At 33.0% G+C, this 16275-nt stretch overlaps 1 protein-coding gene across 2 annotated transcripts; it reads left to right on the top strand.

Moving 5' to 3' along the window:
* The first annotated feature begins 45 nt into the window (after positions 1-45).
* On the top strand, positions 46-7658 carry LOC111447625 (uncharacterized protein YacP). 2 transcript variants are annotated; one of them, XM_023086884.1, is made up of 10 exons: positions 46-466; positions 777-845; positions 926-1050; positions 1163-1323; positions 1494-1563; positions 2678-2732; positions 3147-3230; positions 4353-4391; positions 5986-6032; positions 7219-7658. In XM_023086884.1, the coding sequence occupies exons 1-10, from the start codon at positions 296-298 to the stop codon at positions 7322-7324; spliced, it is 927 nt and encodes a 308-aa protein (XP_022942652.1). In that variant the 5' UTR covers positions 46-295; the 3' UTR covers positions 7325-7658. The 2 variants fall into 2 exon arrangements, with proteins under 2 accessions (XP_022942652.1, XP_022942655.1); XM_023086887.1 differs by lacking the exon at positions 5986-6032.
* The last annotated feature ends 8617 nt before the right edge of the window (positions 7659-16275 follow it).

The raw sequence follows: 16275 nt of genomic DNA, 5'->3' as shown, positions 1-16275 counted from the left end.
AAAAAAAAAAAAAAAAAAAAAAAAAAAGGAAAAATACAATAGAGAATGTCAGGATGATGTGTGGCTGATTTAGCGACTGCCATACCATCGTCTTCCCGCGATCACCTAAAACGGAATGAAAGACCACAGAGAAACAGCGACTGTATCTGTGTAAGAGGAGAAGTTCAGCCGGAGCAGTGGCGGAGCTCAGCCTGGGAAAATTACCGTCAATATGTGAATCGCAGGGATCGCGACGAATTCTTTTGCAAAGTGAAAGTCTCTGTTGTCATGGAGGTCTTTTCTTCAACTTGAATTTATGGAGGTCGTCGGCTCAGTGAAATTGTTTTCATCGTCACCAACGAACACAGTTTCAGGCTTGTGTTACTCTCCCTCCTCTTATACTTCCTTGCTTTCTCCCAAAAAGAAGAAGAAGAAGAAGAATTTCCTTGTAGTTTCCAAAAGCAAAAAGCAGCCACAAAGTCCATCGGTGATTATGCTTCCAACTATTTTCATTTCTTTGCTCCAATTCAGGCTTACTTTTGTTGAAAAGTAGCTAGGTCTTCTGCTTTGCCGGACCACAGTATTTGTAGTTTGTACATTCATTATTCACTTGGCGATAACTGATAATCTGCGGTCTAAGTTTCTGATATTATTTTATTAAACACAGTGCTCCGCCATTTTTGTGGATAGCCATTTGTTGGAGACCGTAGGGGTACACTAGTTATGCGTGAAAATCCGGTTCTGTTAACCGATAGATTAATAATTTTGTACAAAACCTAACTGGCTTTTAGCTGCAGGGTGATTCTGATCCTCCGAGAATTACGTCAAATCTGAAGCAGAATTTGCAGTTTCTGAAATTATGGAAGGTATGTCTGGTGGTTCTGCTGCAACATTTTCAACCAATTCGAGTATTTATAGTGCTCTCTCATATTACAAAGATCTTTAGGACTTCCAAAAGCGAAAATCTAGCGTACCCAAGCCTGCTACTAGTTACCGGAAGAAGAAGGTAGAGAAGGAGGACCTCCCTGGAGATACTGAGCTTTATCGTGATCCCACATTGACTCTTTACTAGTAAATCTCTTTTTAAGAAATTTGTTTCATAACATTTTGCATTTCAACCATGACATAATTGGAAAGTTGCTGGGACGAGTGCTGCTCTTAATGTCTTTTATTTACCTGACAGTACCAACCAGGGCATAGACAATACAGTTCCTGTCTTGCTGGTTGATGGTTATAATGTGTGTGGCTATTGGGTGAAGCTTAAGAAGCATTTTATGAGTGGGAGACTTGATGTAGCCCGCCAAAAGCTAATCGATGAGCTTATTACATTCAGTATGCTGAGAGGTTTGCGGCTTGCCCCTTCTTTTCTTCCTAACAAACGAGTCCTGATCCTTAGGTTATAGACTTGTTGGTTTATAGTGTAGATTTTCCTTAATGTTTATCGATTTTTATGGGATACTTCTTTATTTTTTTTGTTGCCATTGTCCTCAATTACATACTTGAAACATTTACAGAGGTGAAAGTGGTAGTTGTATTCGATGCGATGCTGTCTGGACTCCCGACACACAAGGAAGACTTTGCTGGGTAATTCTATGATCTACAATGTAGCCTCTTTAATCTATATAATCTTATGTTTGCTGCTAATCTTTTGTCAGTAGATGTGCATTTGGGATTTGGTGTTCCTGTGGTTTATATTTGCAAGCTCAATGTCCATGAAAATAAATTAATAAATTTGGGAGACAATGAACTAGTTGCATAAGAAAAAGGGATATCTGCTTGGAAGATATAGTTCGTTTAGATGGTTTATGAAACGTAAGTCAGGTCTTCTGCAGCATTAAACCAATTTCAGCTTGAAGAAAGGGTGAAAGAGCTCCTATCTTCTTCTTCAGACCATTTTTCCTAAAAACTTTCCATTTATGCACGATGGAAAAAGATGGTTCATATTTGTTTAGTATGTCAAGTATAACCATGTATAGATTATTTCAGACAAGTTAGAACTCAATACCTTAAAAGACGACTAAAAAAAAAAAAAAAAAAAAAAGAAGATTTGTTTTGTCTTGATGATTTCATAGACCTTCTCAGTTCCAAGTGCAGGAAATTTAATCAAGAAACACTTTCAGTTTAAGACTTTAGACCTCTTGATGACCACGGGGATGAGGATATGCCACACCAAGGGCAATGAAAATTGTCATGGAATGTGATACTCACGGTCTTATATCAATGGGGCTTGAAGTCTTCTTTGGGGACTTCTTGGTGGGCAATCCCAGTCTCCTATTGGGGAAAGTCCTACTGAGGGCTTATCTAATGGTTTGCATAATCACGGAAACTTTCAACTCATGAAAGAAATGCATTTTCAAAGTCTTACTTTTACTTTATATTAGGTATAAAATTGAATTTTTTTTATTGCTGATTGTTTTGAGTTTGATATTTCAAGTCCGCTTAATCTAAAAGAATAAATAATTTTCCTTTTCATATTTAGTTAACAAATATAACTTTGAGGATGCTCTTCGATGTGTATTGTTAATGGTTTCCCTTGGAAAACAAGCACTTATTGTGAGAATGAATTATGCTTCAGGTCCTTATTTCCTGACGTGACTTTTTACTCTGCATACTTAGCAGCCAAATTGTTCAATAGAAGAGAGATAAATCTATTTATTGGCTCACATAAGTACTTAAAATTGTATAATCGTTCTTGCAGAATTGATGTGGTTTATTCAGGTGAGTCATGTGCAGATACGTGGATTGAAAAAGAGGTAACATAAGAGTTCATGAATAAGATCCTGTAACAGTGGCAAAAAACAATAGAATAAAATCTACTTCTCTATGTAAAGCATGTATCCTAATAAAAAAATGTAAAAAGCAAGTTGCAGTTTGCTAAGAAGCAAGGTTATTGTGCTTGTCTTGAAAACTTATGGATGGGGATTTGTAATATATACAGCTGGTCCTTCACTCTTGACCTTTCAATTTGAGGAGCGGTTTGAATGAGAAAAAAATCTTGTACCAATAGATTTGAAATCACGTCTATAATTTGCAATGAGCTGGTTGCTTTATTTCCCGTTCTGGTCATCAGATTTTTTTTCTTTTGAAAGACCATGCTCGATGTCTTAGAACATTATCTTTGAAACTCTTTTGGTTTTTCTTATCAATATCTTTTGCTTGAGTTGCAGGTAGTTGCCCTGAGGGAGGATGGATGTCCCAAAGTTTGGGTAGTGACTTCTGATATCTGTCATCAGCATGCAGCACATGGAGCAGTATGTTTTCCTTATTGTTTGGGTATCACTGTGTCGTGCACGAACTTTTTCTGACATGGACAAAGGATATAATTTTTTTTTTCTGATATGTTTAGGACATCTCATCAGTTATTTAGATTGTTCTCTTTCATATTTGTTAATTCGTATATTTGTTTTTAGATAGAATATACTTTTGGTTTTTGGGATTTGATCTTAATTTCTATTTGGACTCTTGGGTTTTCAGAACTTATACTTTTTGTCATGGATATTTGAATTTATTTTTTTATTTGGTTTTTGCGATTGCAAAAATGATATGTTTGATCAAATCTGATTTTTAATTGGTTCTTATAGTTTGAATTTGGCTGCTAAATGATTCCTTAGTAGGGTTCGCTGGCAGTTAAAATATGATGACTAAACTTTACTGATATGTATTTTTCTTAAATGAGTTGAATACTTCTAATCATTTTTTTTTTCAACTTAAGGACTAATTAGAAAGCAATTTCAAACTTAAAGGACCAATTATAAATCAAAATCTCGGGGACGAAACACGTCACTTTTAAATCAAGAGCTAAATAGAAATTAAATTCAAATCTCAAGTACCAATAGTGCTATCTTTGAAAATTCAGGGACTAAGTAGAAATTAAGTTTAATTCATTGGGCCAAAAGTGTAATTTACCCTTTTATTCTTATTTCACACCAGGTTGTGCTAAACTGTCAACCATAAGGGTCATTCCTTACGAAAAGAGTAAAAAAAGAAGAATATCGTTGACTTGTCTTTCTTGTGGTCTAAAGTGGCGAGCTACAAATTTGGATAGATGACTTTGAGGGTGTAGATACCAATTATGCTAGTCACCTATTTAAGATTTACATATTCTCCAGTATTTTGGACCTATGTTACTTCGTCTGAACAATCCTGGTAATTAGCACATATTGTTGCTCCACTATTTGAAACAGAATATATTGCTTTACTATGTTTTTTTTCATCTATCTGGATTTTGATTTTCCTTTTGTATCCTAAGATTATTATTATTATTATTATCATTATTCTTTTTTTTTTTTCTTGCATGTAATTTTGTATTTATTGTTTCGTTTGGTTAAGGCCCCCATTCTATTTATGGCTGAAAAAACTATGTTGATTTTCAGGGAGCCTTTATTTGGAGTTGCAAGGCCTTAGTTACTGAGGTGAGAACAAATTTTATTGGGTGCATTCTTGTAGATTTTGGTGAGAAAATATCAATGTATTCACTGAACTCTCAGTTACAAGAAGATATAATAGGACGGAAGATACATAAGAGAAAAGCTAGCTAAAAAAGGCCAAGAATATTAGCTAATAAAATGCTGAGGTAAAATAATTCGAAGAATAAAATAAATCTACATCCCTTCAAGCTGGTTTGTATATATATACAAACCAAGCTTGAAGTTAAAATCATCAAAACTTGTCCTTGATAATGCTTTAGTGAGGACGTCGGCCTTTTGAAGGCGAGATGAAACATAATTCAATTCCACTATGTTACTAATGATCTTCTCAGTATGAAATGACGATTTATCTTTGTGTTTGTTCTGTTATGATGAATGAGGTTCTTTGCAATGTTGATGGCTGATTGACTATTGCAAAATATTTTGACTAAATTTTGGTATTAATCTTCAGCTCTGTTAAAAGTTCCTTCACGAATTTCCAAGGAAGAGCTATATATGCAACTTTTGGACTGCTTCTTGTTACAGTGACTTCTTTTTAACTTCCCCTAGTGACCAAGTTCCCCCAAACATAGGAGCAATAGCTAATTGTAGATCTTCGGTCAATTAATTCTCTCAATGAGGGGGCATGAAAGAAGAAAGGAGGATACCCCTAAGGTGAAGCCCCGATAAAGAGGCCAAGTCCCGACTCTGTTTCCAAAATTAATAATAAGCCTTGAAACTTTCGAAAATTTATTTTGACAATGTTGAAAAGAGTGTCCAACATTGTAGTTAACATGAGGCAGGGTGGATGCAGTGGTTTAGGCTGCTGGGGGGCTTAAGGTTTTCACGAAGCCTGTTCCCCTTGCAATATTGCAAGGAGACTGGCCTTGTCCATTTGACATTTAGGCATACATAATTTTAGTAGGTTTTTCTAGTGGAGTGTTATATGTCGATTATCATAAGAACATCTGCTTTATAGCTTCACGTGAGTTAAACTACGGCTCATTTTGGCACAATCTTATGATAGAAACCAACTATATTGAAATTTAAAAGATAATGGAACTACAATGCAACTCCCCCTAGTAGTCGAGGTACTCGGAACCTTCCTTTCTTGAGATGCTGCTCAAGCCAAAACCACGGGACAATTGCCTACCTTTCTCCTTCCCCACTCCCTCTACTTTTAATAAGCTACCACAACAACTTCTCTATCTAATTACTAATATACCTTTAATACTCTAATAATATTCATAATTTCACCCTAACGGCATTCCTATCCTCCTACCTTTTTTATTCTTTACTTGTTTATATGGACGATGGTAATCAAATGCTCTACCCTATTATCTTGTCTCAAAAATCTGGCCTCACGAATTATTTGTGCGTTCTATATGGCGAAGTTATTTTTGAATTCAACCCATCTAGTTAAGAGTAAAAAGGTTGTTATTTATGGAGAGCATAGCAGAATACTAAGACCAACTTGCTTTCCGTTTGTTTAAGCACAATGAGAGATGTGGATGGATTCTATTTTTTTTTTCTACATGAACACAGTAATACTAGCAATACATGGCACGTTATAGTTTATATTTTATTTATGTGACTGTAGATAAAAGCATCAAAAAAGGAGGTTGAAATGATGTTGCAAGAACACAGGTATGACTATTCAAGATGCAAATTTTACAGTATTTATGCAGATGAAATATAATAGATTAGATGTTACCCCTAAAATCTGCTCCCATTTCTAATTTGGTCTATAAAATTTCAAAAACTTAATATTAGTCCCTCAAGTCTTAACAAGTTTTATAGTTCATGATGTGGAAATGTCAATAAAATTGGGAGAAATAAAGGGTTAAAAGCATTTCCAATCGTTAGAGAAGAAAGTAAGGGAAGATTATGGGATATCTTACTATTTTCTTTTTAACATTTACTATCGTAGATGTCTGGCTATTAGAAAATGAGTTGTCATTTTTCACTACGGAACTCATTTCATAACTTGAGGATCAAGATAGAACTTTCTGAATTATAGGCCAAATTAGAAACAAGATTAAATTTTCATGAACCAAAATTATATTTTAACCAATATGATAGTGGGAGATCTTAGTAAAAGCTTTTGAACATTTAAGATTGTTGTTTTTTACTATTAGACAATGAGTTGTCACTTTTTCATTACAGAAATTATTTCAAAACTTGAGGGATTGAACTAAAACTTTTTAAATTATAAACCGAATCAGAAAGAAGGTTAAAAGTCTAAGAACTAGAACTATTTTAACCAATATGATAGAACCTTAGGTTTAGATATCTTCTGTACAATGCTTTTGCCTCTTCACTTTTCTGAATTTCGTTCAAGTTGTGATCTTCCTCACACCCAATTAGAAAATGAGTTCATTTCAAAACTTGAGGGATTAAAATTTAACTTTTTGAATTTATAGACCAAAGTAGAACATGGTTTTTTCTCTCAAGGACAAAAACTATATTTTAACCATTATGATAGAAATTTAGGCTTTTTTCCTTTTCAATTTGCTGAATTTCCCTCAAGTTGCGATCTTTCTCCTTGACAATAGAGTGTATTTGATTCCCATCCTCGAAGCGTAAATGCCCAGCCCTTCCATCCTGCAAGACGAACCTTGCACTTTATACCATCCATATAAACCTTTAAGATTTCCCTAACCTCTAATTGGTGGGATCACCAATACTGTTATTGTTCAATAGTTACAATTGTTACTTCAACGCATTTACAGACTTGGAAGTTGGAACGTATTTTAGCATTCTCTATCATGACATATCTTTTAATAAGAAGAGTGGTGGCAACTACCATAAATATCCTGCTCTCGTTTTTCAGATCGACATCTTTCCAGGGGAAATTGTTAAAGCATAATCTCGATTCAGAAGTTGTCAATGCTCTCAATGATCTGAAAAGGAAGCTAAATGAAAATGAATCGAAGTAGATGGGAAGTTTATTTGTTTCTATACTTATTTTCTCTAACTCCATTCTTTTTACTTGATTACCTCATGTTCATAGTCACGTCTGAATCTGTTTCAACTCATACATTGTTTCTTTTTGCGTACAAATCCTCTAGATTTCTGACAGAAAACAACCATAAGTTTGTTGATATGCGATGAAGGTCTAGGTTCCCTAGCCTTTCTTAGTTCCAGGTGTAGGATCTTTATTTCCCAACAATAAAGAGAAACGTAGTAGTATTCATACATGACATGCTTTGCATATTTAAAATGTAGGAGATGGCACCCGCGAGAAGGAAATAAAAGAAGCCATCTTTCTCATCTGTCTGCCTTACCGTTTTTAGAATAGCTTTTTAATTTGGCTTTGGCCCATTATTTAATGAAATAGAGCTACCACCACCGCATTTGAAACTCATGAGTTAATGAAAAAGTACCGGTCATTTATGTGGTCGGGTTTAAGAGATTTTTCCAGAAAATAGGATGGTTTTTGACGTGTTTGATAGCTGGTAAGGTTATAAATGTTGAAGATGGTACCCCAATTTATGTAATTTTGTGCTTTTAATAATTTCAAGATGCTTTAGGGGATGATTGACTGATACTAAAAGTATGAGTTTATGAAGTTTGGGATTGAGAAGCTTAGATTTATGCCCTCTCTGTTTGGATTGCGTAAAGAAATTAGTTATGTAATAGCCTAAGCCCACCGCTATCGGATATTATTCTCTTTGAGTTTTTTTAAGGCTTTTAAAAAATGCATTTATTAGGAAAAGATTTTTACACCCTTATAAAAATTGGTTCATTTTTCTTTCATCCGATGTGAGATCTTGCAAATATAGATTAGTCTTCTTAACAAAACAAGTGCAATCAGGTTTTGAGTTGAAATAACTATCTCAATCAGAAATAGTTCTCCATTACGAAACAATACGTCATACGATCCAAATCAAAAATCAACCAAATCAAAATCAACCGACCAACCTATTGGAAGGAGATGCTAATCACATCAACCACAAGAAAAACATAAAAGACAAATGAGGAAGAAAAATCATTAGATTTGAGGAAAGAGAGAAAGAAAGTGAAGGGAATCACATGAAGAAGGTTGTAGGTTATATGTTTAAAATGAAAATGTGGGATTTTATGAAAGTCAATGAATGGCTGAAAAGCAGAAGAAGAACAAAAGAAAAGGGAACAAAGAATGAATCACGGGAAGCCTGTCTCACCTCCCCCACATTTAAACACAGCATATGCATATGAAAGAGAGAGAAATTGAAAGGTACAGATTATACAACAAACAATGAAAACAAAACAGAACAGAACAGAACAATACACAGAGTCAAACAGAACAGCATATGCTCTGATGCCAACTTGAAATATCATCACTAGCTCAATAGAGTCAAGCCCAATAATTGTACTAGCCCAATAGAGTCAAGCCTTGAAATATCATCACTAGCTCAATAGAGTCAAGCCCAATAATTGTACTAGCCCAATAGAGTCAAGCCCAATAATTGTACAGAGCCCAGTATATTTATTTTAGTAGAGATTTTAGGAGAAAGAGAGGTAGATATTTTAGGAGAAAGATTCAATTTGTTAGGTCTAGATTCAAATCGGTTAGGTCTAGATTTAGATTGGTTAAATATAGATTGTTTACTCTTAGTATAAATACCCCCACCCTACGTAGGTTATTCATCCAAGAAATCTAAAAACAATAAAAAGCAGAAGTATTCTACAGAGTGTCTTGTATTNAATTACGATCGTTTATACAAAAGAAGCAAAGACTGGAAGCTAGCTGGATATAGTGATGCTGACTATGCAGGAGACCATGATACTTGGAGGCCAACCACTGGGTATGTGTTCAAGTTTGGTTCGGGAACAATTTCTTGGTGTAGCAAGAGACAACCAACAGTATCATTATCAACTACAGAAGCAGAGTATAGAGCAGCTCAGGAAAATACATGGTTAAAACTTTTGATGGAAGATTGGCACCAGAAAATTGAGTATCCAATACCACTTCATTGCGACAACCAATCTGCGATTCGCCTAGCAGAAAATCCGGTGTTTCGTGCTAGAACAAAGCTTGTGGAGGTGCACTACCATTTCATTAGAGAGAAGGTCCTAAAGGAAGAAATCGAGATGCAGCAGATCAAGACAGATGACCAAGTAGCAGACTTGTTTACAAAAGGGCTGAATATTGGCAAACGTGAGAGCTTTCACTGTCAGCTCAACATGATGCAGCGAATGAGGACTAGTGCTGAGGGGGAGTGTTGAAATATCATCACTAGCTCAATAGAGTCAAGCCCAATAATTGTACTAGCCCAATAGAGTCAAGCCCAATAATTGTACAGAGCCCAGTATATTTATTTTAGTAGAGATTTTAGGAGAAAGAGAGGTAGATATTTTAGGAGAAAGATTCAATTTGTTAGGTCTAGATTCAAATCGGTTAGGTCTAGATTTAGATTGGTTAAATATAGATTGTTTACTCTTAGTATAAATACCCCCACCCTACGTAGGTTATTCATCCAAGAAATCTAAAAACAATAAAAAGCAGAAGTATTCTACAGAGTGTCTTGTATTCTCTTCTCGATTGGTCTTAATAAAGAGAGCGAGTGTTTCCCACAGTGAGTTGTGTTCAACATCTCACCTCCCCCACATTTAAACACAGCATATGCATATGAAAGAGAGAGAAATTGAAAGGTACAGATTATACAACAAACAATGAAAACAAAACAAAACAGAACAGAACAGAACAATACACAGAGAGGCTTTGAAAGTGAAAAAGAAAGAAAGAAAGAAAGAAAGAAAGAAAGAAAGAAAGAACACGAAGCAGCTTGGATTGGATTGGATTGGTTGGTGTGGTTGAAGTGTGTGTGTGCGCGCGCGCTTTCTAAGATCGAACAAACATTTAATGTAAAAGTCAGAAGGTCAACCTATTGTCAGAGTCAGAGTCAGAGTCATGGTCCTGGTCACACCCTCCTCTTCTATATCCCTTCCCTTCCCTTCCCTTCCCTTCCCTTCCCTTCACTCTCTTTTCTGCTCTTCTGTTTGTGTTTATTTAATTCCACCGCCGCCGGTGGACCCCTCCCCCCTCCTCCGGCCATCGTCCTGTCCAGGTAGACCCCGACCTACAACTGTTATTAAACTACCTCAAAAGTCTTCCTTCTAACTTCTTTCATAGGCAACATTTGGAAACAATTTTTTTAATATCTTTTAACTTTTTAGTTTTTTCTAACGGTTTACACTTAATAGGGCTCATTTAAATCCCTTCAAACAAAGGGACCCCATTCATATAATACCAAAATATTAGAGACTTAAATACATCTTAATTGAGACCTTTATTCCACATTTGCAAAAGGTTTTGGGTATTTTTCTTGTAACCGTTTAAGCCCACCGTTAGCTAGCCGATATTGTTTTTTTCTGTCTATTATGTATCGTCATTAGTCTTACCGTTTTTAAACATGTTTATTATGGAGAGATTTTTTCACACCCTTATAATAAAATCTTCGTTTTTTCTCTCTAACTGACGTAGGACATTATCTGCTCAGTGGGTTTGGATCATTACAAATCTATTAGATACAATTCTTAAATCTAATCAACCGCTCCTTCCTTCTCCGTCCTTACCACGGTGACCCCGGTTCATCCTAATCATCTCGACCCATTTTGTCCTTTCTTTTCAACACTCTCTTCCACTCCACTCACTCTACACCCAAATATCTCACACTACAAAACAAACACACACAAAAAAAAAAAAAGAGATAGAGAATTAAAGAGTCGGCAGAGAAATAAAGAATGAGAGACGATGGCCGGAAAGTGGCGGTTCGTCGGGATTCAAGTGGTGGATAGGAATGGGCCACGCCTGAAATTTTGGATTGTGATGCCTCAAACAAACACCACCAAAACATAATGACACCATTCCATTTCTTTTTGAATACAGAGAAGACCAAGTCCATATGCCCCTTACTTACTTAATTAATTAATTATTATTATTATTTATTAGTCAAGTCCTTCTCCATATCCTTTATAGCTTTACCAAACTCCACCGTTTTTCTCTAACCCTAATTTACTCTAACAATCCAACAATGGAACTACTTCACTTCAATTCAATTCAATTCTTCTTTGACCAACTAATTAATATACATATCATATCCCTCTCCTTATTCTTTAATATTTCCATGACCCCACTTGTTATTTTATGTACAACCATGGTTTAATTTCTCGAAGACCAAATCATGGACTTTCAATCATATGTGTGTATCGATATACTAAAAAATATATATAATCATATATGCATAGAAATGACTGACACAAGTCACTAAACCAATTTGAACATAGCTTAATAGATAAAATATGAATTATCGTCTCAAAGACCAATGGGTAATCAATTCTCAACGGGTTAAAACGTTATATTTTCGACTAAGCTGACAAACGTTAGAATCTTTATCTTCAGTTCCACTCGATAAAAAATGAAAAATGGGTAAGATTCGAAATGAGTGATACTAATATTAAAAATTTCCACTTTTTTGTTTTGTTTTAGTGGAGGTGAAAGAAAAGAATTGTTTTTTTTAATTTGGGTGTCAAAAAGTTTTGATCTTTAGATATTATTTATAGTACTTTTTGAGTAATTAAGTTTTTGAGGGGGAAAAAAGAATTTAACTAAAAGAGAATATGACACGACATGACGACAGCATCTCTGGATTCTTAAATATTTCAAACATTCAACCTGAGATATTGAGTTGAGATGTCCTCTCTAACCTCTCCCCCCTTGCTTCAGTTACTTGTCGAACAGGGCAATTAACCATCACTTTCTTCCATCCCTCAAGCTTTTTTTTTTTGTCCACTCTCAATTTATATAACATGCGTTGAGAATCCAACTCCGGAATTTTGTAGGTCGGAGAGTCTAGATTTGTGTAGCAGGATCGAGAACCAAGTGAATTATACATAACCCAAAAGTCTTTAAGAGTTCGAATTCGAGATTTTTAAAAAACCAACCAATAGTTATCGAGATAGAACACGAGAGATAAACAGTGGTCGACGTGCTTCATTAAGTTCTGTAGAGATGAATGAGAGTGAAGGAAGACGAAACGAACTGATAAACTCAATCACTACTGAACGTATCAATTTGTCTGTTTGTGATTGCAGAGTCTATGTCTTAAAATCACCGCTCGCTGCTCATTCACGTTTGCATATTTATCGAACACATACATACATATGATTGTACGTTTCAACTATACGTAAGACAAAAGTCACTTAAATTGTTTGTGTATGACATTGTTTAAAAAGTCGTTCGTTCAATTATTGTGTACACATTCTATCAATTTTAGTTCGGTGTATAATATTTATTAGCCAACTCCATTCTTGAACTTAAATGAACCAAGACAAGATGGATATTCAATATATAATCATGGGGCTACTTTCTTATTTATTTATTTATTTATTTTTAATTAAAAACAAGATAAGCTCTTTGTTTAATTTGAAATATTATCGATTTTAAAATATTAGGTTAGAAATTATAACATTTAATAAAATAAAAAGTATATAACCAATAAAATTTGAATTTTTTTCGGTGTAAATATACTTATTGAAGCTATAAATAAAGTAATAATTAAATATATTTAATTAGTGAAAACAATTTAGTTCATAAACTTTAACTTTTTATTATTAAATTCAGGAAAAATATGTAAAACTTAAAAGAATAATTTATTTTGACTTTAGGAACTAACTAATAATTTCACAAAAAAAAAAAAAAAATCAAATTCCTTCCTTGATAAAGACAATCTAGTGTGATGGACAATGTTGAAATTGGGAAGATTTGATGCTGTCTAATTAAAAGAAAAAAGATAAATTTTGTAATGTTATGAACAAAAAAGAAAAATTAAAACAAAATGGGTAGGAAATCATCGTCTTAATATGCATCTATAGAACAAAATTAAAATATATGATGCCGATGCCAATAAAAATGACGAAATCTTAAGATTTTCATATGAAATTGTATAACAATTATTTTGCCCACCGCAGATATTGTCTGTTTTGGCTTGTTACATATTGCCATTAAACTCACGATTTTAAAACGTATCTACAAGAAAGAAGTTTAAATATTTTTATAAGAATGTTTCATTTTTCACTCCAATTGACGTGGGATATTACATTAACATTCTTAACATTTCTTTGACAATATTTACTATATATTGAAAATATCGATGTTCGAAGATCTTGATAAAGATATAAACGTCTCTAGAGATATTTTAGTCGAGACTAAAAAAAAAAACATGAATGGTTGGGCGGCCAAATAATGCATAGTATGACAATACCAGGATAAAATCATAGCCATGCAAAAAAAAAAAAAAAAAAACAGACCTCCTCCTTCTAAATTTTGTGTTTTTTTTTTTTTTTTTACTATTTATTTTTCCATCTAAAAGGCTTTATTTTCCTCTCCAATAATGCCTAAAAAAATAAAAATTGTGAGGGAAAAAGAATTGTTTAATTAATTGATTGATTAAGAAATTAATAAATTTTCAACTAATAAAAAAAGAGACATTTTCCTTCCTTTTTGTTTTTATTCCTAAGTCGTCACAAAATTCATTTACTTATAAACAGATAGAAGGGTCGGTCAAATTTGTACAAAAACAAGATTCATGAATATTCGTTATTTTGCTTTATATAATCAAATTAATTAAAAAGATTATTAACGGATTTTAAAATATTATAATTAAAAGAATGTGTAGATTAGATTAATATTTAGTGATATAAGTCAAATTAGTATTCTAAATGGTATGATTTAATCACTTAATTTTTATATAATTTAGGTTGCTAGCCTTAGCATAGGGTCTCTCACCATTTCTCAATCTTTGACAACTCACGTACCATAATTTTATTTTAATTTCGTACAAATTAGGATTTTAATAATATTAAATCAAATCTAACATGAAAATTCAATTCAATTAAGCGGGAGGTGGGTGAAATTTTTACCTAATTTTCTATAAAATTAACCGAATATAGCAGAAATAAGACGATTAATTCATTTAACTATTAAAATATTAATTTTTACGCTATGATATTATTTTCTAAAAATAAAAAAAAGAAATTGTGATTATGATTAGAAATTAGGTGGCGAGAGAGGTGTTAGATATGTGGAGTAAATGAGGTTTAATTAGTAAATATTTTGTAATTAATAGTATATTAATGCAACGAAATCAAGACATAAAACAAATTAAAAGTCAAAATGAGGTTTCTCGAAAGTATTAGCGTTTTTTTTTTGGATTTTTCTTAAAATACAAAATAGGGAATTTAAATAATTGATTATAATTGAACTATATTTCTATTAGTGATAAATATTTAATTTATTTTGAAATGATATAATTATAATTTTCTTATTTTGCCAATTATTAACACCAATAATATGTAAGAAGTTGATGAATTAAGGTGTAATTAAATAATTAATTAACCCTAATTAAACAATTAATCATTTAATGGAAAATGAGAGGAGAGAGAAAGAGTAAAGGATAAATTAGCTAAAACTTAGTTGTAAAATTGTGATCTTCAATCAATACGAAGAAGAGAACTCAGTCACGGGTTCCTCTTGACTCTCTCTAAATATATATATATATATATTTTAAATAAATAAAAAAATAAATAATTATATGTAAGCTAATGTAGCTGTGTGCGTCCCACAAACCATACATAATTTCATGAACCAAATGTAAGAATAGCTCCAAAAAACAAATACTATCATTCATTATTTATTTCATTATTATATGCATAGCTACTCATACATCATTCCATTAATATTTGACATATAATTTATATCCCACATGTGCACGGACTTATTTTAAATCTTGTTTACTTATTTGAAGGTATTATGTGACACCGGAATAAAAGATAGACACATGAATCAATTGAAATTACATCTGAATGAGAGCGATCATGATGAAAAGATGACTTGGAAAAGTTACTATTTATACGAATAAGGTATACTTTCCTTTTGATGGCTCAATTATAAGAACTACACTAATTTGCTTGAAATAATTCTAAGTTGGATGACTGAGAATAGAACAGAAAATAGGGGAGCTGAGACCTAAGGTAATTTCAATAATAATAATAATAAGATATTAATATTAATGTGTTTTTAAGTTATTTACCACAATTCTTCATTAAACAAATAGAAAAAAAGACTAATTTCCCACACTTAAACTACGTGTTACTAAGAATGAATTTATTAATTAGTTAAAACCAAAAAAGGAAAGATAATAATTTATGGGTTTAAAAAGAAAATAAAATAAAAAATTAAAGTTGAAGGCGCGGAAGAAAGATCCAAAGAGGCGCACCGCTGCGCTAATGGGCTATGCCCACCCTGTCCTCAGCCTGAAACGTCATTTTCTCATCTTAAACCCACACCTCACCTCTCCCTCTTTAACTTCCACAATACTACCTTGTTTGTTTTTTTTTTTTTATCATTTTCAAAACCACTTTTCACTCTATTTTTTTTAGAAGTAATTACAAACAAATTAATAAACAAAATTCAATCCACCAATGCCTCGAGTTTATGCATAATTAGGAGTAAAATATAATAAAAATGAGCTGATGTCTGACTTCAACGAAGTAGTATAATTGTATATATGATTTTAGTTCATGGGTTCGGGTTTGTCTCAAATTGAAAAAAAATTGTGCCATAAAAAAACATACCCTTTTCCCCATTTCTTCCATTTTCTTTTGGGTCTCTCTCAAAAATCCAAAAAAAAAAAAAAAAATTAATTAAGACCCCATGTTTTGAGTTAAAGAGAGAGAGAGAGAAACTTTTCGACTGGTACGACATATATATAAATTTTCACCATCTTTCTTATCTTTCTGTTCATCCCACTTGCTCTCTCTTCCATCGGTAATATATATATATATATATAATTACGGCCACATACAGCCATACCCACACACAGAAAAATCAATTTAAAACAAAGAA

The sequence above is a fragment of the Cucurbita moschata genome, unplaced genomic scaffold (genome assembly GCF_002738365.1).
Source record: "Cucurbita moschata cultivar Rifu unplaced genomic scaffold, Cmos_1.0 Cmo_Scf00009, whole genome shotgun sequence".
Lineage (NCBI taxonomy): Eukaryota > Viridiplantae > Streptophyta > Magnoliopsida > Cucurbitales > Cucurbitaceae > Cucurbita > Cucurbita moschata.
This window is presented reverse-complemented; position numbering and strand designations above follow the sequence as displayed.